This window comes from Homalodisca vitripennis, chromosome 4 (assembly GCF_021130785.1).
Source record: "Homalodisca vitripennis isolate AUS2020 chromosome 4, UT_GWSS_2.1, whole genome shotgun sequence".
In the NCBI taxonomy this organism is placed as follows: Eukaryota; Metazoa; Arthropoda; class Insecta; order Hemiptera; family Cicadellidae; genus Homalodisca; species Homalodisca vitripennis.
In genome coordinates this window covers 9,891,526-9,918,223 of record NC_060210.1, presented here as the reverse complement: position 1 = coordinate 9,918,223, position 26,698 = coordinate 9,891,526, and the positions used below count along the sequence as shown (strand labels likewise).

The 26,698-nt window shown below is 33.0% G+C and overlaps 1 protein-coding gene across 3 annotated transcripts in view; it reads right to left on the bottom strand.

Annotated features, from left to right (window-relative positions):
- Positions 1 to 26,698, bottom strand: part of LOC124358944 (proteoglycan Cow) — a 507,126-nt gene that overhangs the window by 102,409 nt on the left and 378,019 nt on the right. For all 3 annotated transcript variants that reach the window (XM_046811223.1, XM_046811222.1, XM_046811221.1), the window contains exon 3: positions 6,701 to 6,929. In XM_046811223.1, the coding sequence (XP_046667179.1) occupies positions 6,701 to 6,929 (229 nt within the window). The remainder of the gene's footprint in view (positions 1 to 6,700; positions 6,930 to 26,698) is intronic.

Below are 26,698 nucleotides of genomic sequence, written 5' to 3'. Positions count from 1 at the left end.
CAAACGTTCGTAATTGTGAATACATCACGTCAAACGTTCGTAATTGTGAATACATCACGTCAAAGTTCGTAATTGTGAATACATCACGTCAAACGTTCGTAATTGTGAATACATCACGTCAAACGTTCGTAATTGTGAATACATCACGCCAAAGTTCGTAATTGTGAATACATCACGTCAAACGTTCGTAATTGTGAATACATCACGTCAAACGTTCGTAATTGTGAATACATCACGCCAAAGTTCGTAATTGTGAATACATCACGTCAAAGTTCGTAATTGTGAATACATCACGTCAAACGTTCGTAATTGTGAATACATCACGTCAAACGTTCGTAATTGTGAATACATCACGCCAAAGTTCGTAATTGTGAATACATCACGTCAAACGTTCGTAATTGTGAATAAATCACGTCAAACGTTCGTAATTGTGAATACATCACGTCAAATATTCGTAATTGTGAATACATAACGTCAAACGTTCGTAATTGTGAATACAACACGTCAAACGTTCGTAATTGTGAATATATAATGTCACAAAACTCAGTGATTGACCATGACGAACGAAAATCACGCAAATAAATAACTAAAAAATAATGTTTTACGAGTTTCTGTGCCTTAATGCTACATAGCTATTTATCTTTTTAAGCCATGCACTACGGGTCCACTGGTATTAAATTAGCAAATGTTCGTAAATTAAATTAAGTATGGAGGTTTAGTACCGCCATTGCAATTTTCTAAAGTAATCAATCTTTTCCAGTTTGCTTGTATGTGTAAAAGTAGCAATGTGTTCAATGTAGAAACATGCTGGTTGCAAATGCATCTGGCGTTAAAAAACAAAGTAAACCTATTTGGCTGGAAAGAACAACTCTACAAAGTGAATTATGACAACAGCAGCTATATTCTTTGATTTAAAATGCTATGTTGCTACCGTACTTGTAACATTACACAAGTGCAAAGCGAAAAGCTTTATCACTTTGAACGGTGAAGTAAGAATAGATTGAATTCTTCTATAACTATTCCAATAACAGCTTTGTCCTTTCGTTCATTTCTTAACAAAGAAATAATCTTCTTTGTTCTTCATAACTGTATTGTATTAAGAGTATTACCTTTAATTTCAACGAATGTTGTGCTTTAGTTTGCCTAAGCCCAAATTTCCCTACTTAATAATCGGTATTACTAAGTACTGGTGCATAATGAGGTCATAAAGTTCCATTGTTTTTTGATGGATTTACCCAAGATGTTAATTTATCCAACCGTTAAATCAAAGTTCGCTTCAATCAGCTGCTCGATAGAAAAAGAAAAATAAAACAAGAAGGTTTCATAATATTTTGAATCTAACTTTGTGTCGGATGTAGTTTATCAGAGATCACAATTATTGAGAAGGAAACAGGTTTTTTTCGGACATTTGCTATCGTTCAGTAACACAAAAAATCAGTAACACTACGTTTCGAGATCTGCAATCTGATCTCTTCTTCAGGTAAATAACAGGTTAGTTATTAACACATAATTACAAACTAGGTTAAAAAAAAACAAATCATATCAGAGCGTTGTGACACGCCTAACTATTTTAACCTAGTTGGTAATTATGTGTTAGGTTAGTTATTTACCTCAAGAAGAGATCAGTTAGTAGATCTCGAAACGTAGTGTTACTGATCTTTTTGTATCACTGAACGATGGCAAATGTCCCGAAAAATCCTGTTTTCTTCATAATCTTTCCATCGTCAAAAATAAGCTTCAAACAAAGAAGAATTATTGAATTAAACGTTGTCTATTACACTAGAGTAGGTCGCACAAAAATAGTTCAATGGTTGGTCTAAGTCCCCCTCTACACCCCGCGCTCGACACTGTTACCAGTTTTACGTAAATGGAAAATTACCATCTCAACACCATTAATTCTTGACCAGTTGTTCCTCTACAAATTGCTAAACGGACTTTTCGATTGCAAGGAGATTATAGACTGAATTGATTTTAAATTGCCAAGAGGAACTCGATCCAGGAGTCTCTTCGCTAAACGATTCTAGCCCACTACTTATGGTCAACACGGATGTATTCTTTGTCTTCTCAACGACGCCAACGAGCTGGGGACCAGTTCTGGCAATTTCAAACAGTCAACAGGGAGCCTATAGGGAGTGTTTCAGACGCCAACTGAAGCCCTAACTCTCTTTTTTTCTCTGTCCCTCGTTGTTAAGACTGAACATCTTTTTTTAACATCATCAGCTGTTACCGTAAACAAATACACCCACATTTAATTTAATTCATAAGTTTTATAGCACGTTCACGACGACGTGCCACCGTGTACCCAATCTGGTACGCACCGGGCTTTCGTAAAGCGCTTAAATTTGTTTTTTGACACCTTGGACTATCGTGTACCCCGATATTCCGTGTATCCCGACTATCGTGGACGTCGGGCACACGATTGTTTAATTTTTACGGTAATTTAATTTGTTGGTATCCCTTGAGGAACACGGAAAAAACATTAAAAGAAAAGTATTTAAATAATTTATTTGTGCAAAATGCCAATCATATATAGGTTTCTCGTTATTCGTAGACGTTTAATTAAAAAAAAAAAACAAAAAAAAACTGTTTTTGCCATTATTACTGAAAAATTTAACGACAAAAATGTCCGGAAATAATCCGTTGTTATGAACTTGCTAGACAACATGTAATAGTCCAGTCGCCGAGAGCTTATTTGGATTTTATACGTTCAAATCTAGTTTTTATTTAAATCAACAAACACTTCAATTGAGAAAAAAAATGTATCTTCAGCCACGACTGACTCACCACAATATGAATAACGCAACACATCTGATCAAAATTGTTTATATTATGACATAATTTATTTCCTCAGATCATATTTTTTTTTAGACTGACACACTTAAATCCAACAGTTAGGAAATAGAAGGTTATCAAAATGATTTATAATATGACGTAATATTTTTCCTCAGATCATATTTTTGTTAGGCTGACACGTTTAAATCCAACCGTTAGGCAGGTAATAAGATTGAACTCATGGTCTGATCACCACATACGGACCCCGAAAATGGTGAATTTCAGTTTCTTTATCTAGTTATATGACGATTACATAACTATTGTTTATAAAAATAAATCATGTAACCGAAACTTTATGACAATATGTTTTATACTTAATTTATAAACATTTTTCCAAGGGTTATCTTTGAATTTATGAACCATTTATTTGTAAAAGTGACATAATGATGTACTTTTAGTTAACATTCTTGCTTTATACTCTTATGAAATTAGCAATAAAATTGAAGATCGTTAAAACGATACAAATTAATAGCATCAACATATAATATGATTCATGAGATATTGCAGTCTGTTTAGTACAGACTGTGTGAATACATATTATATAATATCAATGAAGGTGGATGAACAAAGTACTCACTACTACCAGACTCGAAGTCTCTCACTTGCCAGAGAGAATGCTAACCATTCATTACACTATACATCCAACAATACCTTGTCCTGATTAAACTTCTGACTTTCAAACACGAGAGAGAAACGTGATTAATGTTGGAGTTTTGAGTCAATACTACTTGTGAAATAAGGTTCAAAATTTTCTCAGAGAAAACCCAAGTTTGTTAAATTGTTTCACGAGAACTTTTCAGTTCGTAAATCCTGTCTCTACAAACTTTCTTCTCAATTAATGAATCACTGTACCAAGCCGATTGTTTAATTACCTGAAGCCTTTTCTCTGTCCTCATCCATTTTGATAAAACAATGTTCCACAAAATTACATAGGAAATTCACGAAATGTACTATTTTTTAATTTCTGTACGTGTTATATCCGTACATTTAACATCATCGTGAAACTCTAGATATAAAGTAAATAATTTATCGACATAGGAAAGTAAAAGATCATTATTAAGAACGAAAAAAATAAGTATTTTAGACACGTATCCACGGTATAAATTACTCAGACGAAAGGAACAAACTCCTAACATATCTGACAAGAGTTGTGAAACTGTATATGCAAATAGACGGTTGGCATATTTACTGGAACATTCCTGCATACATTTGGCCTCCGTCCAAAAATGTATAGATGCAAGCATAAATACATAAAAGCAGACGAATGATCAGATAGTACAACCAAACAAAAGGAGTATTTAAATACACACATTAAAACATAATTTTAAATTATCAACTCATTATTTTAACTATTAGCGGAGCTCTATAGGGAAGTGCGAATTGCTGCGGGCAGACGTGAGTAGTACAAATGAATATTATAGCATTGCTGCGGGCAGACGTGAGTAGTACCATGTGAATATTATAGCATTGCTGCGGGCAGGACGTGAGTAGTAAAAATGAATATTGTACCATTGCTGCGGGCAGACGTGAGTAGTACAAATGAATATTATAGCATTGCTGCGGGCAGACGTGAGTAGTACAAATGAATATTATAGCATTGATGCGGGCACACGTGAGTAGTACCATGTGAATATTGTAGCATTGCTGTGGGCAGACGTGAGTAGTACCATATGAATATTATAGCATTGCTGCGGGCAGACGCGAGTAGTACCATATGAATATTATAGCATTGCTGCGGGCAGACGTGAGTAGTACAAATGAATATTATAGCATTGCTGCGGGCAGACGTGAGTAGTACCTTATGAATATTATAGCATTGCTGCGGGCAGACGTGAGTAGTACAAATGAATATTATAGCATTGCTGCGGGCAGGCGCGAGTACTATAGCATGATGTGAATATTGTAGCTTTGCTGCAGGCATGCACGAGTAGTAGGATGTGAATATTGTATCGCTGTTACGGAAAAATAATGTTTATGATTAAGTAGTGAAACTGGTCTTTTGCCGCTGTCTTTAACATACCTACCAACGTTTTTCGTTTATACGGAAACTTGTATATAATCGAGGTTATCTTATTTAAACTTGTGATATTGAACATACTTCAAAGCATTTTAGTAAACTCAAACAGAACGATCAGCTGGATTGTGTCAAATACTGACCTCGACCCACCAGTTCTGCTTGAGTGTATTCTAAACGTGTCCTCAAAAAAAGAAAACATAGTATTTTCCTCTTGGAAATCAGTGTGAATTTTTTGCGATACTGTTTAAAGGAATCAAGCAGTACGACCACAAAGTTCTCAAATATGTAGAAACATGTCTAAGTCTATTGTAAAGATTTTTGCTGTTTAGTCTGTCAAAACTTGGGGCATACATCCCTACAGGATAACACATCTTTGTAAAATAGATAACAAAACTAAGCATTTCAGTGCAAGATAAACATTTTTTACCTGATTAATTAATGTTGAGTCTATTATATAGGTTGATACTTTATAGCAAAAACGGCTCTGTTTGTTTGCGATTTTGTATTTATTAAAAAGGATGTATGAGTCAAATAATACAAACATAAAATTAATATTTTTCAATAAAATAAATTCCATTGTATACATTCAAGTTCTATTTTTCGATAATTCATGTTCTCCAACGAAGGAACACCAAGTTCTAATACATTAAAAATAAATAGAGAACCCCTTCCTTTGTTATAATTTAAATAGCCGTACAAAATTAAAAAGCAAATATTTCAAAAGTTTATGAAAGGAAATTAAAATAAAAAACACAATGTAATATTGAATGACCATTAGTATTATGCCTCATACTTATTATATCATGTACGTGAATAGTTCCTGAGTTTCCTGCATCAGCTTTGAAATTTAGTCTAGAATCAACAATTAAACAAAGATGTCCTTTCTGAATAATTTAAAAATGCCGCCGCTAACTCAATTTTGAAAGAATATCTCTTCATTAGCGCCATGTTTAATTGAGAATTATGGCAGCTTGTTCAACGTCACCACTGCCAATTAGGACGTTGTTTACTCCTTTACAAATATGGCTAAAATTGCCTTCCTTATGGAAATTTTGTTCATTATCAGCACAACCGCCTGTGCAATTAACTACGCTCAATAGTGCAGCAATTTGGTAAACACATCTACCGAATTAAAAAATATACAAAGTGATTCATTTACGATCGCATTTTATCTAAATTTAAGTCGGCTAAAGTTTGAAATTGTTAACAATTTTAAAAGCCTGATAAAACATAATTGTATGTTTTAAACCCAAATAAATAACATTAATGAAAAAAAGGATAGTATGATTACGGACAAGTGCCAAATTGGGAAAATATTTTAATAATAATAAATGTTACTAAAACATCACTTTTCCAATATAATTTATTTTTTGGAAGAAGCCATTTGAAACCAAAGGTTTCATCGTCATCGCGAGTCTATAAATAAATCCAAAATGTGCCATATTGATATGTTAGAAAAAACGTAATACTTGGTATTAAACTTTGTGTAATATATTCTATTATCCTTTCAATGTATCTATATTCATTAAAAAACTTTAAAGACAGAAGGAGCGCGTTACAGTTGTATAATATATGTTAATATAACGGTTTAGTTTTGTACTATTAGAGCAAAACCACTAATTCAACATTTATTTTTATGGGCCAAAAATGGCCGGTATCGTTTTGGACTCGGTTGCTGATGGAGAAGTTATTCTAATTTCAGACGGTTCTTAGTAAAACCACATTCGGAAAATATTCCGAAGGTTCCATAATTCAGGGTAACCTATGTTGATTAATTTTTATTACGATCGGATAAAAATATAATTGATAGTTAAAAATAGTAAAATTATGATAAAACGTAATGGGACTCACAGTGTGGCAATGTCTTGGTTAGAGTCAGCCTCCTCGTCATCAGAATCGTCTTCACTGTCGTAGAAGACGTCATCAGGCTCTTGTTTGGCCTCCTCCTGGAGCTTGGACTTGGGGATGACGATGTCACCGCTCTTGTGCAGCTCCTTCTTGCTAACACAGACCGCCGTGAAGGCATCTTCCAGTAGGCACAGCTCCTTCTTCTTGCAGTTCAGCGGATGGCAGAGGTCGCCTGCGAACAGAACAGTTTGTCAGCGGATCATATTGCATCATTTACACCAAACTGTTGCTTTAAATGCCTGTCGTTTTAAATGAAGTTTTTTTTACTAACTAAGACAAAATTTACTACATTTTCTGTATTTAGGGAAGTTATCTGAAGGGCCTATGAGTTTAACATAAAACAACTATTATCCAAACCCAAAATCAGTTGCATCACTTTAAATCTCCATATAGGTTTCAATATGTAAGAATACGCTTGTATCATGAGGAAATATCAACATATTTGTAAGTTCAGCAAGCAATATTGCTGTCATTTATTAGTGTTCTGTTCAATCGAGCATGCAGATAATTGTGACCGATCGATCATAGACTACAAAATTTCATTTTTTGGAAACCCAAGATAAATTGAGAACTATAATCGACCTACAAGGCAATTATAATTAAATTACAATAATAAAGAAGATTTGTTAGTACAGAATCCATTATTTTGTACTTTTTCAATTGACATTTGTCACTCAATGTTTTCTTAATTTTTCCCTCGCATTTGAGAGTCTTTCATTCCTCGGAAAAGATAAAACAGTGTCACAATGACACATTCACAGCGCTATCCGGCGGCCAGACCTAGTAACTAACCCACTGGTGAGTTTTGCTAGGGTTATCTATGTGAGACATCTGGTTCAGTTTGTCTTTCGTCCATCCTTTTCGATCTATTGAACGTTAATTGATAAAATAAGTAATACTGTAAGAAAAAAATTATAAAAAAGCAATGATTTATTGGAACGTGCATAGTGAAACGCCGTTAAATTCTTGAAGCAGAATTATAAGGAGAAAGTTGTCGAAAGTGTAACAATATAATCCAATAACCCTCAATTATGGAGCTTGGGATGACGGAATGGTTATTGTGGACGATGATTGGTATTGGCACGGTTCAGGGGGGACGGGATATTGGCAATCAGCAAGTGCAACGCGGGCTGGAGCAGCGCGTGCGGCATACTCGACAGCCAATCAAATTGGCAAAGCGGTTACCTAGCAACAATAGACTACAGCAACGTGAATACTGTAGAGAGTACGGTGGATACTGCTGATAATTGGCTACAACATGACCTGCGGGATCATCTATTGGCCTACCCACATAATGGAAACCTACCTCAAGGAACGTTTTCCAATTAGTAGGTTCCTGTTGGTATTTATTTATTTGTTGTACGACACACACACACACACACACACACACACACACACACACACACACACACACACGCACGCACGCACGCACGCACGCACGCACGCACGCACGCACGCACTCACACAAACACATACTATACAGTAAGCCAAGCTCTGACTAGTAAGTATACTTACATAGAAAAACCATTATGTTTAAGAGTGAGTTACTATAAATGCGAAACATAAATACAGTATATTTAATTTTTAAAAGTCTAGTACAAGCAACAAAAACCTAACAATTTTAATAATTATGATAAAAAATACAAGTACTGTATGATAAGAATGTATAACAGTGATGTAGACAAATAATACATATATATATATATATATATATATATATATATATATATATATATATATATATATATATATATATATATATATATATATATATATATATGAATATTTGTCTGCATGTCCTTTATAAACTTAGAAACTATTTTACCAATCATTATGAAAATTTGTGTGTATATATATATCTTTTATGTAGAAGGTTTATATGCTATGCCCATTGATTTAACTCACAACCAGGCGGCGCTGCAAAATAAACAAGTTATCAAAGCGCCTGCACATTATAAACCGCAATTACGAGACGGTTACGTATTTTGAATAGCCAAACACTATTTGAAGTTGCTAATTTTTTTATGTATATTTGTCTTTAAATAAATTTATGGTTGAACTTAAAGCTTGAGTGTTAGATCACTTATAATAAAGTACATGTACGTATACAATGGCTATAAGCATACACTTTAGACGTATCTTCTTAGTCGTGGCAACAAGGAAAACTGTACATCGGCTTTGGAAATATAATTCACTTGAACCAGAAGAGCTCAAATACGGGCAAAGCTTACAAAAATCGTGCGAAGCCGCGGGACAGAGCTAGTACTCTATGTAATAAAAAGTTAACAATCAAGGCTATTATTTGTAAAATATCTTTACACTATATCCAATAAATAACAAGCGACAAAATTAAACTTAATAATAAAAATTACCGTAACAACATTCTACATTTCTTTCGGACAGTTTAACATAACACAAGTCGAACATTTACAATAAATATAAGATATGTTTATATGTGCGTGTGCTTGCGAATATGTGAGATTGTGGAAAGCAATAACGCGTGATAAAATATGAACTTTCAACAACACAATAAATAGACAGTTTAATGACAGAATATGTTACAAAAACATTCATGAACACTTTATCTTAAACTCAGGTGTGACCTTTTAAAGACGTCACATAATCACACACTTATCACTCAACTTAAGCAATACTTAAATCAGATGCAGTGAAAAGACGCAGGATCTGGCTTTCAAAGCGTGCCACTATAGATGAAAAACAGATCCGCCTGTATCATAAGGCGAGAAAGGCTAATACGCTGCTGGTACATTGTAGAGTACTGGAGCCTCTCAAAAATGTCTTGGGATCTGGTGCGACCTGGCTCTTTCAGACGTTAGTCCTGTGAGTCTTGTACTAATGGCTACCAGCTTATGGGAACAGCATATCAAGAGAGGACGTCAGCAGAATTAAAAAGTTGCAGACCTCAGCCATGAGGTTCATTTTCAACCTGAGACACGTTGATCATATCTCTCTTTTTTCCGAGATGGTGTCAAGAAATTGCCCGTGGAGGCAGTGTGCAGGCTGCTGACGTGTTACATGGTCCACAAGGTTCTCAAATTTAGAGAACCACAGTACCTCAGCAAGAAACTCTTGTATCGGGGGAGGTCTCTCAACGAAGCACTCACCAAGATGGAAGGCCTTACTTCTCGAAAGTGCAGCTGGAATTTGGAAGAAGAGGCTTCTCTTATTTTGGTCCCAGCGTTTGAAATGGCTTCCCCGGACATATTACAAGCATTGTATCTTTTAAATATAAGATGAAGGAATATTGAATTAATAAAAACTTGTTTTTGATTGCTGAGCTGTGATTTACATAGTTTCGTTAGTATTTAGTGTTGACCTGGGTTGATTTGAAAAACAGTTGTTTGCTGAAATACGCTCTATAATAAAGGCATTTTTATTTATTTATTTTAACACATTTTTTTAATCACCAACACGTGTTTCAGCAGTCATGCCACGGCCACGGTAGTTAATCTCAAATTACTACAAGCAAATGAATAATATATATTATATGGAGAGCCAATACTTTTTTGGGGTGTATTTGAACCCTTTTCTTTCCCTTTTTTTACTTCTTTCCAATCTTTATTTTTGTATGTATTTTGTATGTATCCCCAACCTGACGAAGAGGATAGATTCTAATACTCGAAACGTTGTGTTACACCTTTTATAACCAATAACGATGGCAAATTTCCGAAATCCTGTTGTCCTTAAATAGATTTTAACTTTTGTTATTTATTTAAACACATTTTTTAACTACCGGCACGTTTTTCAGCAGTTATGCCATGCTCACGGTAATTAATGTCAAGCTACTATAAACAAATGAATCATTCATATTATGTAGAGAGCTAATACTTTTATTGGTAATTAGTATTCTAGGTATTATTGGTATTATTCTAGGTATAATCGGTATTATTGGTAAGTCAATTGGTATTCTAACCTCGAATAAAGTACCCATTTATATAGCTGTTCTCAACTCCTCAATGAGTTCGAAAGTCTTTACGTGAAAACGAATTTAAATTTCACTGGATAAACTGACGTACCGGATATCCAAACAAATATCCGGTCAGTTGTTATCAGGCCGCCGAGCTGGAAGGTACTATAGATAAGCCGCTCCGCTAGTGTACCTTGCCCGCCCCTGCCTGCCTTGCCAGTTCGCTCGTGTTGTGAGTTTCAGTGCTTGGCAGTAATTTAATATTTCCTTGTGTGTTCTGCAAACACTTTTCATTACATATATATATATATTTTTTTCCTAGTAGTGTTACATATATTGTTGTGTGTTAACCATCACAATGGTTTGTTATAAGTGCAAGCAAAGTATCTCTACTCCGACTGAGATAGTCAAGTGTGTTCAATGTTGCGCAGAATTCCACCCCGCATGTTGCCGAGTGCGTACTGTTGCTAAGTTGAGTGCTATGATTGCGAGTGGGACTGCGTGGCGATGCGAAATATGTTCTAAGGACTCTGGCTCTGGAGGTTCCAAATCTGAGCAAGAAGAGGTCACTGTTATGGAGCTACTGAGGAGCATCCAGCACCAAATGACCGTGAGTAACAAGGACAACCTCAGCTAGCTTCACAGCTCTGCAACTTTCTATGACTACGTTGCAGACTTCCTTGGACGGAGTTCGAGCTAAATTAGTTGCCGTAGAAGAAGAGAATGTTAAGATAAAAGAAGAGTGTCATATAAGCTGATGGGAGCCAACGAGAAGTTATCAAGACGAGTGTCCGGATCTGCAGTGGGAGGTCATGGAGATGGAGCAACATGCGAAGCTCCAGAACCTCGAGATCCGGGGCATTCCTGTCACAGCCGGAGAAGATGTCTACATGGTGCTGAGGGAGGTTGCTCGGGCTCTCAAGGTGAGGTATGAACAACGAGACATCTCCATCGCACATCGTCTGCCACAGCCGAGAAACAAGAAGTTCCCGCCAACCATCATCGTTCAATTCGTCAATAAGAACTACGAAAAGCTGAGTGGGCTGGCTGCTGTGAAGACAAATAGGTTACAGACGACCGACGTGTTGGCAACATTCGCCCCGGGCGCCTGTGTTCATCAACGAACATCTCACCAAACACAACAGGGAGCTTCTGAGACAGGCAAAGAGTCTGGGTGCGAAGTGGAAGTCTTGCCTACGCCTGGGTTAAGGAGGGAAAAGGTGTTTGTGAGGAAGACTCAAGACTCCTACGCCATCAGGATCTTCTGGTCGCTGGATGAGATCGACGTCAGGATGCCGCCGATGAGTGAGATGACGAACATGCCTGTGGTTGCCGTCCCCGTGGACAATTTACCATAGTGAGGGATGCGCCCACCTCCAGAACAGTTGTGCTCCTCTAAAAGTATGTAGCAAGTATGGTACTGCAATGCCTTATATTATTTAATTATTATTATATTACTTTTTAAAACACTTTACGTTTCATTTAGTATTTTCATAAATTTTAAGTACTTAATTTAAAACCGAATTTCTTAGATAGTTTTAAATAAATAATCGTTGATATTAAATTAACAAAAACTTTTACAAGTTTTAATGAATTTTTTCTAAATATAATGATTAATCAAAGTTATGTAAAAGTTAAAACAGTAAATATTTATGTAAACAGTTTTAAAGGGTTTTGTTTTGCATTTTATGTAGGCTTTATATGATGGCTTAACGTACATCCAATTTTAATATTTATCTACTTGTATAATAAATCTTATATGAATTAAATAAGAGATTTTGAAAGTTATTATAGGTTTTAAACTATGCTAATTAATTAAATAAAATATACGTTAAGTAATAATATTTATTTAATTAAGTTTTTAAAGGGCTTTCCTTGTTTTGTATTTTACATAAAACCTATGTTGGTGATCTACTTTGATATTTACCGATTTTGGATATAATTTTTTTATATTATTTAAATAATAACTTTACAAGTTATCATGATTTAAAAAAAAAAAAAAAAAAAAAAAAAAAAAAAATTTACTGATTAATTAATTATAGCAAAATAGGCCTATTAGTTAAGATAGGATGTTGATAGTTTTGTATCAAGTTTATAAATGGTTTTTGTTTTTGTATTTTATGCATATTAGTGCTCAAATCGATATTTTATTTTTTATTTCTTTCTAACACTTATTGTGTGTCTCTCTTGAGTATGTAACTAATAATTATTGCATTAAATTGGATATTTTGAACTCCTATTATTCGGAATTGTTTTTATAAACATAGGCTTAATAAGAAGGAATGGTATTGAACGTTGCGTGAGTGAAATTTGGAATGTTTAAGTTATATATGCACTTATGGTAAAAATTGCATTAAACTTAAATAACCAAGAAAGTGTTTATAATATAAATTTAAAAAGTATTATTTTAGGGGTTCTTAATTTCTTTATTTACATACTGAAGGCTATATAAGGATTTTATCTTTAAACTATGTTTTATGTTGTTTTGGTAACGCTATTTTTTATGTATTTAGGATTTTTCAAACATTGGCTAGTTTTATTTGCATTACAATGTAGTGCGATACGGTTATGTAGGATATAAATAGGATTTCAATGACAGGTAGGGCAGGCGGAGCGAATGAGGCACGTGTGTATTATAAGATGAGTGATTCGTTAAATGTTTTGAATGAGTTTAGGAATGTGGGAATGTCTGGAGTGTGAGAGTGTAAGTGTGATTGATAGTATTTTTTCAAATAAGTTCTGTTTTGGTAATTTTTTTAAAAATGTTTCATTTAAATATAAGGAGCTATAACAAAAATTTCGAAGATTTGTTGGTATTTTAAGTAACAATCAAAACTGAGTTTGATATTATAGTTTTAACAGAAACGTGGGTTATGTTCAGAGGATCGTGATTTGTAGAGCTTCAGGGTTTGATACTTTTTGTAATAAAAATAAAAGGAATCAGAATGACGGGGTTATCTGCTATGTTAGTTCTAAGTTAAATGTATCTATGTCAGAAGTTGGTTTGCATAGTGCTACTAGTTTGTGTTTTTAGACATGTCGCTTGGTAGAGAGAAGTTTTCTGTGCTTGCTGTCTATCGCAGTCCTTCTACAGATAGGGACCTTGAAACTCTTTATCAGTGACCTTGAACAATACTATGAAGGCCGGTCAAGGGACTGTGTGCACTGGTTGATAGGAGATATCAACTGTTGTATTTTGGAAGATAACAGAACACTTGTATCAGAGCACTATTTAGACGTTCTGTATGGGGCTGGGTTTACTCCTTGTATAACAAAAGCAACTCGGGTCACGCCACAGACAAAATACATGTATAGATCATATTTTTGTTAATTTAAAAGTAACCGACAATGTTTCTTCACTGGTTGTTGACAACCGGGGTAACTGATCACTATGCTACAGCTGTGGAATGGAAGGTTTCGGTTGGTAAAAATAAATCTAAAAATAATTTTAAAAATATAAAATTTATTAATAAATTTGAAGTAAAACATCTCCTTTTAAAACACAAAACTGGGAAACTGTTCTCAATTCAACTAATGCAAATGAATGCTCTTCTACGTTCGTCCAAAAAAATCAAAAATATAATAGACTCTGCCACTCAAGTTAAAAAGTACAGTAATAAGCTTGTTAAAATTAAGCCGTGGATAACTCTGGGGCTTGATTAAGTCAATTAGGCACAGAGATAAAAATTAGTAAAACAATTAAGAAGCAACCTTTCAACGGAAATCTGATCAACTATTACAAAAATTATAGAAATCTATTGAGTAATTTGTTAAAAAATTTCAAAAGATAATTACTATAAAAATAAAATAAATGAATCAGTAGGCAATCCAAAAAAACTTTGGGAACATATAGGGGAATTTGTAGGCAAAAAAAGTAAAAAAATGGGGAATTTCCAATTGAAACATTTTTCTAGTCATGCTGATAGTAGTGGGGAGGGTTTAGCAGTGGAAGTTGCAAAACAAATTAAATAATTATTTTGTTTGTTAAAGTAGGAGAAGAGTTAGCCAATAAGATCCCGACGGTAGACTGTGTAGTTGATGATGAGAGGTATCAGGTACAAACAGAGTTCCAGCTAGAGCCTGTCAATGAGGAACAGTTTGCAAATTGTGTAAGGGAGTTGCGGGGAGGTTCAGCACCTGTATAGATGAAATAGCTGGCAGGACATGATTAAAACTAACTTTGAATGTTATTAAAAAAAGCTTTGTTGGAAGTAGTCAACTCTAGTTTACTAGAAGGTGTTTTTTCCTGACTGTTTTTAAATTTGCTAAAGTAATCCCTCTTTTTAAAGGAGGTTTGAAGGGGAATTGCTGTCAATATAGGCCTATATCATTGCTAAGTGTTGTGTCAAAGGTCATCGAAAAATGTGTAAGGAAACAACTTTCTAAATATTTGTTCAAAAATAAAATTTATATCTGAAAACCAATTTGGCTTCAGAGGTGATCTGACCGTCAATGACGTATTTCTTCAGACTGACCCATAAGCTGCATGATAATCTTAACATAAACAAGCGCTCTCTAATGGTATTTATTGATTTAGCTAAGGCTTTTGATTCTTTAGACAGGGACATTTTTAATTAAAAAACTAGAGTTTGTTGGTATTAAAGGTAAGAGCCTAAGTTGGTTTAAAAGCTATCTTTCTAACAGACAGCAGGTGGTATCTATAAACGGGGCAGAAAGTGATCTAAAGAATATTGATTTCGGAGTTATTCAAGGAAGTACCTTAGGACCTCTTTTGTTTTTTTAATTTATATAAATAATTTAAGCAAAGTTGAACTAGATAACTGTAGTATTTACTTATATGCTGATGATACTGCGCTAGTTTTTGAAGGGAATAATTGGGATGAAACTTACCTAAATGCAGAGAAGAGGACTCCGTGTTGTTAAACAGTGGTTTGACCAAAAACCGTCCTGACGGTTAATGTATCAAAAAACTAAACACATGGCTGTTTCACTTCGGGCTATCAGTGACCCAGTGGATATGGTTTTTAACATTACATACATGTGTTTCAGGGCACTGGAGTTCCATGTAGATGCAAGCCCTTAGAAGAGGTGAGGGAATATAAAATATTTAGGGTTATTTTTGACAATAGGCTAAGTTGGAGGAGACATGTTCAATATATTAAATAGCAGGTTGCGCAAGTGTATTTTTATGTTTTCTAACTTATCTCGTATTCTAAATTTTTCCCAAATTTAAAACTGTTTATTATGCTTACGTTCAATCAATTATACAATACGGAATAATTTCTTGGGGAGGGGCCTTTCTTTCAAAAATTCAACCAATTCAAATAACTCAAAAATCTATAATTAAAGCCGCGTTAAAGAAACCAATCCGATATCCTTCAGATTTGTTGTTACTCTGAGTTTAAAGTGCTTGATGTCAGACAACTTTATGTAAAAACAACTAATGTTATACGCTTTTAAAAAACAAATTTCAGTTTTTAGAATCAGCAAACCATAGGTATTCTACACGTTTTCAAAGTAGTATAGGTATATACACACCAAAAATCTACAAAACAATCAACACAACAAACTCATATTATATAGCTCACGTACTCTTCCAAAATATTCCTGATGAGCTAAGAAATATTGAAAATATTAGTTTTCAAACTGTATAAAAACAAAGTATGCAAATGGTTTAGTAGAAACAGGAAGGGAAAATACTAGTGCCATAACTACGTCTGTATACAATTTTTAACAATAGCCTGAGTCGTTTTCCTTTTCTTTAAAAGACCTTGAATGTGTTTAAGTTTGATTGATTTAACTAACAAAACACCGTAAAAAAAGAAAATTGTTGGTTTGTGTGGATATGCCGTGAGTGTGCTAGCATGTGTGGGGTTTTTATACAAAGGATAAATAAAAAAAAGGAATTTAGTTAGTATTGCACGAGTGGTGTGTGTGTGTGTGTGTGTGTGTGTGTGTGTGTGTGTGTGTGTGTGTGTGTGCGCGTGCGCGCGTGCGTGTGCGTGCGTGTGTGTGGTGTGTGTGTGTGTACGTGCGTGTGTATTTGAATGAGTGTTTTGCAAGGGGGAGGGGTATTAGGAGAATAAATGAGTGTGTGAGTCAATCCAATATTGCTTAGAGTATGTACAATTAGTCTATATTGATCAATTTCAATATTTCTTTCCTTGATTGTATTAAAATACTATATTCGGTTGAGAACACACTCTAATCTATAGTAATGAATTATTAATTTTAATTTATTTTGTATTCAATTTCAGTAACTTTTTGTTTATTTGTATTTTATATATATATATTGTTTATTGATTTCAACTCAGCCCTCACACACAGGCTTAGCCCATGTGTGAGGGCTCTCTCTCTCTTCACATAACTTAGAAAATATTTGTGTTATATTTTAAGTTCATTTATTTTACATATTAAATTACATATTCACAATAAAATAATAGCATACAAAAACATACAACAGACCCTCACGCCTAGCCTGTAGGTGAACACAATAGAAGGGAAGCTGAAAGAGAATGTGGCGCCGTAGGGGGTAAACAAAAACTGGCAACAAACTTATACTTTTGTTTTGTATTTTGTTTGTATGCCAACAACAAGAGTGAGAAATGTTACACATTCTGCATTGTTAGAGACTCACCCTCCATCAGCACCCTCTGTGCTCCTTTCAAATAAACTACTCCGTGTCGTTTCTAAAAAAACAGTGAGGGAAATGATTGAAGGGAATTTATTTTTAGACGGGTTACCCTGGTTCTTTGTACCTCTGTTGAATAGTTCTGTAACTGAAAGCTTCCAATACAGTGGTGTGTTGTTAAGTAAAACTAAAAACTCATGAAATATGAGCCAAAAAGTGTTGGATATGCATTTATCCTATGCAGCAATGTAATTACAAAATTATACACTACAATTAAGTATTGAGATTTATTTCATATAGTTATTTTTCAAAGTAAACTGAACTAAGACAGTAGTACGGAGAAGAAAATTTATTTTATTATTATCATTATTTTATGTTTTACATTACAAAAGATATATATTTTTTTAAGAATAGCATATATTTATTTTTAGTTTTAGAACGCTTTATAAAAAAGTATAAGTATAATCTGATCGCACATTAAACATTTTATTACTAATGATGGAACCTCTAATAAACCTTAGACGTTGAGTCCCTAAATTTACTCAAATTATGTATTGTATGTATATATTGATTTTTAGTTTTAAAATTAGTGGTGAATTGAATTTTTTATTTACTTTCTTGTCTACAACTATTAGATGATTTGATTTATTTTGTATATGTAAATATTTATATAAATATGTATATAATTTTATGCTTGAAGTCAGACCTGGTTTCTAAGAAATTATTGTTTGTAAAACCACTGTACATCTATTTGAGAAAATAAAACATTATCATTATATTATTTTAATTATGGCTATATAAAAAATTTGAGATAAATCATAAATTATAAAATAAATACTGAATTCACAAAACATTGTATTCTGGCTAATGTTTACAGTTAAAAATAAAGGTATTTAGTAATCAGGTCAATTAAGGATATTAGTTTTAGGGAACCTTGAATAAAAGTTAAACGAGTTCCACCGTGTCTTTGATAAGTTGAACCCAAAATGCCCAGCTATTTCATCAATCGGAACAACAGTTAGCTATGTTTTGTCTTCATGTCTTAATAACCTTGCTAATCTCCTTTATATGAATAACTTACATTTTTAACAATATTCGGTAAAGATACAATATGTATCAAACCAGTTGCCATAAGTTTATACAATACAATAGCGGAGTGGAAATTCCGAAGTATTTCTTGGATAAATTACCAGGAAGCCGTAAAGCCCAGTTGGCTATTTTGCATATGTTGATGCCTTGATACTTCAGAGATTGGTTACATGAATATGTTATACGCAAATCTCACAGCGATCCTGTAACTGACTGAGCAGATAACATTGAATAAGATTTGCCTTACGATATAAAGTATGTACTTTGCACTCTGCAAGACTTATTTGGTCCAATCCCAGAGTGAGGCAATGCCGTTATTTCAATTCAGCTTATTTTCCAGTACTGAGGTTCTTTTACTTCAAGGTATATTTTGGCTTCGGCTGAATAAAAAAGTTATTTAATGTCTGTAACTGTTGAGGTCTTTGATGTAAATAAAAAAAGGTCCCAAGAGTGAACCTAGTGGTACTCCAAACTTTGAAAAATCAAAGACGTACAGGATGTAAAACAACAATAATTTCCTTTCTTTAACATAGCTACTTGATAAAGTACGAATAGGATATAAAATGCCACGCTCATAGTTAGCATTATTGCACATTATAGCACATATTGCACTATGATATGTGTAATGGCATAATATAAATAAAAGTTGTTATATACTATTGCAAAAACTTGTCTTTGATTTTGTTATTGCACTTAAAATTAAACTCATAATTAAATTCCTCCAAAAATACTGAAATTGAGCGTACACATTTAAATAAAAAAAGATTATATTGGAATAAAACCACATAATATGGTAAGATAATGTGATGTTAACGATTTAATATTTAATGAATAATTTTTGTGGCCTCACAAAATTGGAAAATATAATAGATGCCAATGATACAATCACACATAGTTTGAACAGAATGATCACGCAGAGGGACAATGGTGCATACTTCCACCTCACGGCTTGGCAACAGCACATTTGAACACTTTATGGTTTGTTACAAGTATAAATGACGTCATATTGTTACAAGGACAATGATTTATCTCGCAGAATTGGGTGCTAACAAGTGTAATCAGTCAACCGTAACATAATACTGACTGCCGATACTTGTACTGATAAATCACAGGACAAGGGCCTCACTCTGCCTTCTTTACTCGTATAAATCTTGTCCCCTTGTCCACGACAGATTTCCTCATATACTAAGGGTGGAAAGTATTTATTTATTTTCAAAAGGCAATGCCATAAACATAGAAGAATACAACATGACAGTGAGAATTTAATAGCACTAAATGCATTTTGATAAATAATAAAGATAAAAAATAGTAAACAACCACCATTAAGCATATTTCAAATACTACTACAAAACATTACTGAAGTAAAAAGTGAGCGACGTGGTTCTAAATATATTTACTAATACTAAGCAAAAATGGGGAAATGCGATACAAGCAACCAAGTAACCTACATTTTAGACAGGTAACTAACTACTGCTAATAACAACTTACTAACTAAAAATAAAAGAAGTACAATTTAATAACAAGTTTAAATTTCAAATAAATTTAACAAAAACCAAAATACATTTAAATAAAGTAAACAGCAATCATTAAGCATATTTCAAATACTACTACAAACAATTACTAAGGTAAAAAGTGAGCGACGTGGTTCTAAATATATTTACTAATACTAAGCAAAAATGGGGAAATGCGATACGAGCAACCAAGTAACCTACATTTTACACAGGTAACTAACTACTGCTGATAACAACTTACTAACTAAAAATAAAGGAAGTATAATTTAATAACAAGTTTAAATTTCAAATAAATTAAAAAAAACCAAAATACATTAAAATAAAGTAAACAACAATCATTAAGCATATTTCAAATACTACTACAAACAATTACTAAGGTAAAAAGTGAGCGACGTGGTTCTAAATATATTTACTAATACTAAGCAAAAAATGGGGAAATGAGATACGAGCAACCAAGTAACCTACATTTTACACAGGTAACTAACTACTGCTAATAACAACTTACTAACTAAAAATAAAGGAAGTATAATTTAATAACAAGTTTAAATTTCAAATAAATTCAACAAAAACAAAAATACATTAAAATAAAGTAAACAACAATCATTAAGCGCGTTACTATTACTACTACAAAAATTATATTAGTAAATGCAAGTGTGCGACGTGGTACCAAATATGCACACTAAATACTAAGGAAAAATTAGAAAATGCGATACAAGCAATCAAGTAGTAACCTACATTTTAGACAGGTAATTACTGTTAATGAAAACTTACTAATAATACAGGATTTAAAATTTAATAATAATTATAAATCTTATATATTAACGAAAAAAAAAAAAACATTAAAATTAACAAACATAACAGAAAACTATGGATTAAGTAGGAGCTTGATTGCAATAATTATAAAAACCGTTGATAAGAATATAATACCATGTAAAATGCATTCATTATTTGAGGGGGAAGGAAAAATTTTGTTGGTTGCATGGGTCAGATCAAGAAAATGAGGAGAATAATATATAAAGGAAAAAAATAACAGATGAAGGAAAGTGAGACTTAATTAGCTGATGAAGACAACCATTTCCGTTTTATTGTTTTCAGGCTGTCACAGAAGAAGTCGATTTCAGCAGGTACAGAGTTTCCAAAAAGATGTAGTCTTGCAAATGGGCAAAACTTCAGGCAGTTAGTCTGATGGTACTTTAGGGAGAAAATTAAATTTATCTGTAAGAGTTTCGGAATGTCTTACAATCCTCGTTAAGAACGTAGCATGAACATTTCTAAAAAAAAAAAAAAAACATTAGAGAAGCATATCAGCTCACTAAAACAGTTTTATTTCATTCAACGATATTGGAGTAACTTTACATAAATTTAAAAATAATAAAATAAAAATACTGGTAGCAATCATTCCGACGTAGGTATTTTAATAGAACAGCAATAAAAAAAAAAAAAAAAAAAAAAAAATACTTTGAGTTACGCAAAATAGGGTGTGTGTAGATTTTTAAATGAATGTCCAAATTGAGACAATTTTGAAATTTTACATTTTATTGCTCTATTAATGTCCATTAAAAATTAAAAAAGATTAAAAATAAAGTTTTTAAAAAGAATATTTGAATACAAGCTTTTAGGATACGGAATACTAAGTTTTTTTTTTATTTTTATTTTTTTTAAATATAGTGCTGTAAAGTATTATTGTACTTTAGGCCCACAATATTGTTTCATTTCCCTAAAAAATAAGAAACAATATGGTTTTAGATATTTTGTTTGGATTAGTATTTATAAACATACAGACCTAAGAAACAAATATTATCCCGGAAATATTGTATATAATTCGTATAACCGAATAATATATACAAACGAAAAGTGTTTTTTGGATTCATATAAGAAAACTTATTTCTAAAGTCTATTTAAATTTTTTTAGTACAGTACATAAAAAAGCGTATAATTTTGATAGCACGCTACATTCAATATAACAAGAGTGTCTGAGATATTGCAACTGGATAACTAAGTTTTATGAAGAAACTATGCTTTGCAAAGCTTAATACTTGGTTGGTCGCAATGAAATGGATGTACACATTGACGAACTACATAAACTCTTCACTCTCCATTGGATGTCTGGCAGATATTGATCATTCTTAATCGATTATGTATTACAATCTACTTAATACAATAAATGTTATAAAATAATTTTACTTCAACTCATCAAATAGTTAACTGCAACTTAATAATGTATGATATAAAGTAACAGTAAATTAATTAAATCATTCTGCTAACAATTAGAAGATTTTGCCTGAATATAACTTTGGTTTATATTACGTTGCTACGTTGGTGGGATTTACTTTTTAACACTGCAGGCCTGTTTACTTGTAAATAGAGGTACTTTTTGAAGGTTCATAACGTAGAAAGTACTCTTTTCACGAAACTATATAAAATTATCAAATGCAGCTTGGCAGCTTTAGGGAGTGCCGGTGGCCGAGCGGTCTAAGTCGTTGGACTTAGGGTCTGTGTTAGAGATAACGCAGGTTCAAATCCTGTCTGTGACTATTGCACTTTTTATCAGTACCATTGACCTTGTACTGTATCGACTCTCCCCCTTATTCTGTTTGATAAGATCCTCGCACAGGCCAGTGGCCCATGAGGGCGGGCAGAATATGGCTTAAAAGGGGATCGGCCTCTCCTTTTTTGAAAAAAAAAAAAAAAAAAAAAAAAATAAGCTTGGTCAGAGATACTCATATATCCATAATAATACTACTACAAGAAACACACTGTAACTGGTTTTACTATAATGACAATGTCCCCAAAACTATATTTAAAAATTTTACGTACGGTACTTAATACATTGTTTTTTTTTTTTAACCAATCTAAAGGCTTGAGTATCCTAAACTTGTTCTTTTATTACGTAAAGGTTTACTGTCATAAAATCGAAAGGAAATGAAAGAATACACGATATTTTTGGATGGAATAAAGTATCTTTCAACACGTAGCCTTAGAAACTTAATGACATTCCAGGGCGTAAAATAATACACATAATACTCAAATTGGGATATATATATTTCTCAAAAACGTAACAAAATATACATACTTGAGGAAAAGTTCTTGAAAGAGTTTATAATCTTAGTAGAGTTCCTTCAGAACGAAGGAGTATTAAAGGAGCCTTAGTTGGGGAATCCTTAAATCTCCTTCATTCCTCCAAACAAAATAATCCTTCCTCATAATTCTCCCAAAGTAGTCTGCTTGTTTTAAGGACAAACATCTCGCTTTTTGGAAATATAAATTCTTACTCTCATTGACTCAAAGTCTTTACTGAAATAAATTCCAGAAAGAAAATAAGGTACAGATGAGCACAAGGATAGAGAGAAAAATTTAATACGATCTTACAAGTATTAACATTTATAGATATGGAAAACGTAGCTTTGACAATTTTCTCAAGTTCAAGTGCTATAATTTCTCTACTTGATGAAGATAAGCTTTTTAAACATGTTGAAGGAATTGTGTAACTTAGTTTGGGTTAATAAAACATGAAACCACCGTTATCCTAAAGTTATTTGAAGTTTCGAAATATATATACGAAGTTCCATATACTTTTATATATATATATATATATATATATATATATATATATATATATATATATATATCTTTATACACGAAAGCTGGCAAGCCACGACCATTTTAGACGTTTGTCCTAGGCAGGTAGTTCCTGATTGTGTGTGATTGAAACAAGTTGTTCCTATTTCTTGTAAAAAACACATTATAACGGTTCTCTCATAATACATTTAATCAGGTTCGGTAAATTTAAGTTTAGATTAGATTAGGTTAGGTAAGTTTTAGATTAGGTTATATTAGGTTTAATTATGTTAGGTAAGGTTTAGTTTACATGAAATTTGATAGGTTGTGGTAGGTTAGGTTATATTAGCTCTAGTTAGTTAGGTAGGGTTTAGTTTACATCAGGTTAGTTAGGTTATGTTAGGTTTAGTTAGTTAAGGTGAGGTTTAGGTTAGATTAGATTACGTTAGGTTATGAAAGATTTGGTTAGGTTAGGTTAACTGTGTATTTTCTTTGTAGCCAAATGTTCACAATGATTACAAAAACGCTAAAAAATAGTAGTCATTCAAGATTTAGGACTGGGTATAATTATTTCGAGTAGCATTTAATTTTTCAGGTTAATACCGCAAATTCGAAATTTGTTAATTACCGTAACTAAACTCTAGATGGAAGAGTATTTCGACCGTGCAGTGGAGAACCATTTCAGTGATCATATGTTGAGATAAAACTGCTAAGAGTATATATATATATACTGTTGTATATATATATATATATATATATATATATATATATATATATATATATATATACTGTTGTCCTAGGCAGGTAGTTCCTGATTGTGTGTGGTTGAAACAAGATATTCCTATTTCTTGTAAAAAACAAATTATAACGGTTCTCTCATAATAAATTTAATCAGGTTCGGTAAATTTAAGTTTAGATTAGATTAGGTTAGGTAAGTTTTAGATTAGGTTATATTAGGTTTAATTATGTTAGGTAAGGTTTAGTTTACATGAAATTTGATAGGTTGTGGTAGGTTAGGTTATATTAGCTCCCTATAACTCAGTATATATATATACTAGCTGTTTCCCGCGGCTTCGCACGCGTCTCTTAAGCTTTGCCCGTATATTTCTTTGCCTTCAAATAGTGTTTGGATATTTTAATATACGTAACTACTGTGTTGTAATTGCAGTTTATAATGTGCAGGCGCTTTGATAACTTTTATATCTTGCAGTACAGCCTGGTGGTTAGTTACATCAATGGGCATTGCGTATAAACCTTCTACATAGAAAAATACAAATTTTCATAGTGATCGGTCCAATAGTTTCTGAGTCTATAAAGGACAAACACACAAACATTCATTTTTATATATTATGATTGCAGAAACAGTTTAAACAAAATTTGTCGTTTCTCTTAAGCTTACTCTATGCTTTAAAACTATAAGTGTAAAGAAATTTATATATAAATATATTTTTTGTCGCATTATATATGTTTACAAAGAACAGCTGATTAAAAATTTGAAAAGACTCTTTCACTTAATAACATATGTTTGCTGCAATGCATTTCTTACGGGTATTTCTGTAACCAGTGGGGCGGAATCCTGAATCTGGAAAGGGATAAAAAGTATCCTATAACCTTCTACAGATCAAGACGAACAAATTAAAAAAAAAAATTAGGCGAATCCGTCCAGCCGTTTGTGAGTGATGCTGTTACACACGAACAGTTTCATTTTTATATATATAGATATATACATATATACTGAGTTATAGGGAGAATGGGAGATGTATCGTGATTGGTTGAAACGTAATAAATCAGTGATAATATATTCAAACGGCAATAAGTGTGACTTTTTGATCGCAGACTGTCAAAACTTTACCAATTTAAGGACAGGTTTATTTGTAAAAAGGAAATTATATATCCAATGATAAAACACAAATTCTTATGTTTTTGTTTGGTACAGATTGACCTTTGAAATCACGACCAGATTATTTTACAGATTCATTCTTTATTTCTAACAATATGTGCAAAACATAAGACCTTTTGGTGTGTATAGACGACTATAATTTATTATACTTATAATACAATGAACCATACGCCAGCGAGTAAGGATTTATGTGGTAGAAATAAATATATTGCGCAGCTCCGGTATAAACCCAAATTAACTGCGGATCACAAGAAGTGTAATTAACAGTTAATAATTTGTAACACTCTGAACATATATTCCAGTGGGTGGGGGTTGCTAGATACCGCATTGTTTTACTGTACAGTAGTTAACGCTCTCTCGTCCTGCTTAATTAATTATAGCAGCAACTGTCTACAATATTGCACAACGCTGGTATAGACCCTAATTAACTGCGGATCACAAGAAGTTTAATTAACAGTTAATGTTTTATAACACTCCGTACATATATACCAGGGGGTGGAGGTAGTTAGATACCGCTTTCTTTTACTATACAATACGTTCACAATCTCTACGCTCTCCTATAGATCCAAATTAACTGCCGATCACTAGAAGTTTAATTAACAGTTGATGTTTTGTATCACTCTGTACGTATATTCCTGGAGATTGGGGTTGCTAGATACCGCTTAGTATTGCTGTACAGTACGTTAACAATCTCTGGTTCTGATTAATTATAGCAGCAGCTGTCTGCAATGTTGCACAACGCCGGTATAGACCCTATTTAACTGCGGATCACAAGAAGTTTAATTAACAGTTAATGTTTTGTATCACTCTGTACGTATATTCCTGGAGATTGGGGTTGCTAGATACCGCTTTGTATTGTTGTACAGTACGTTAACAATCTCTAGTTCTGATTAATTATAGCAGCAGCTGTCTGCAATATTGCGCAACGCCGGTATAGACCCTAATTAACTGCGGATCACATGAAGTTTAATTAACAGTTAATGTTTTGTATCACTCTGTACGTATATTCCTGGAGATTGGGGTTGCTAGATACCGCTTTGTATTGCTGTACAGTACGTTAACAATCTCTAGTTCTGATTAATTATAGCAGCAGCTGTATGCAATATTGCGCACCGCCGGTATAAACCCAAATTAACTGAGGATCACTAGAAGTTTAATTAACAGTTAATGTTTCGTATCATTCTGTACGTATATTCCTGGAGATTGGGGTTGCTAGATACCGCTTTGTATTACTGTACAGTACGTTAACAATCTCTGGTTCTGATTAATTATAGCAGCAGCTGTCTGCAATATTGCGCAACGCCGGTATAGACCCTAATTAACTGCGGATCACAAGAAGTTTAATTAACAGTTAATGTTTTGT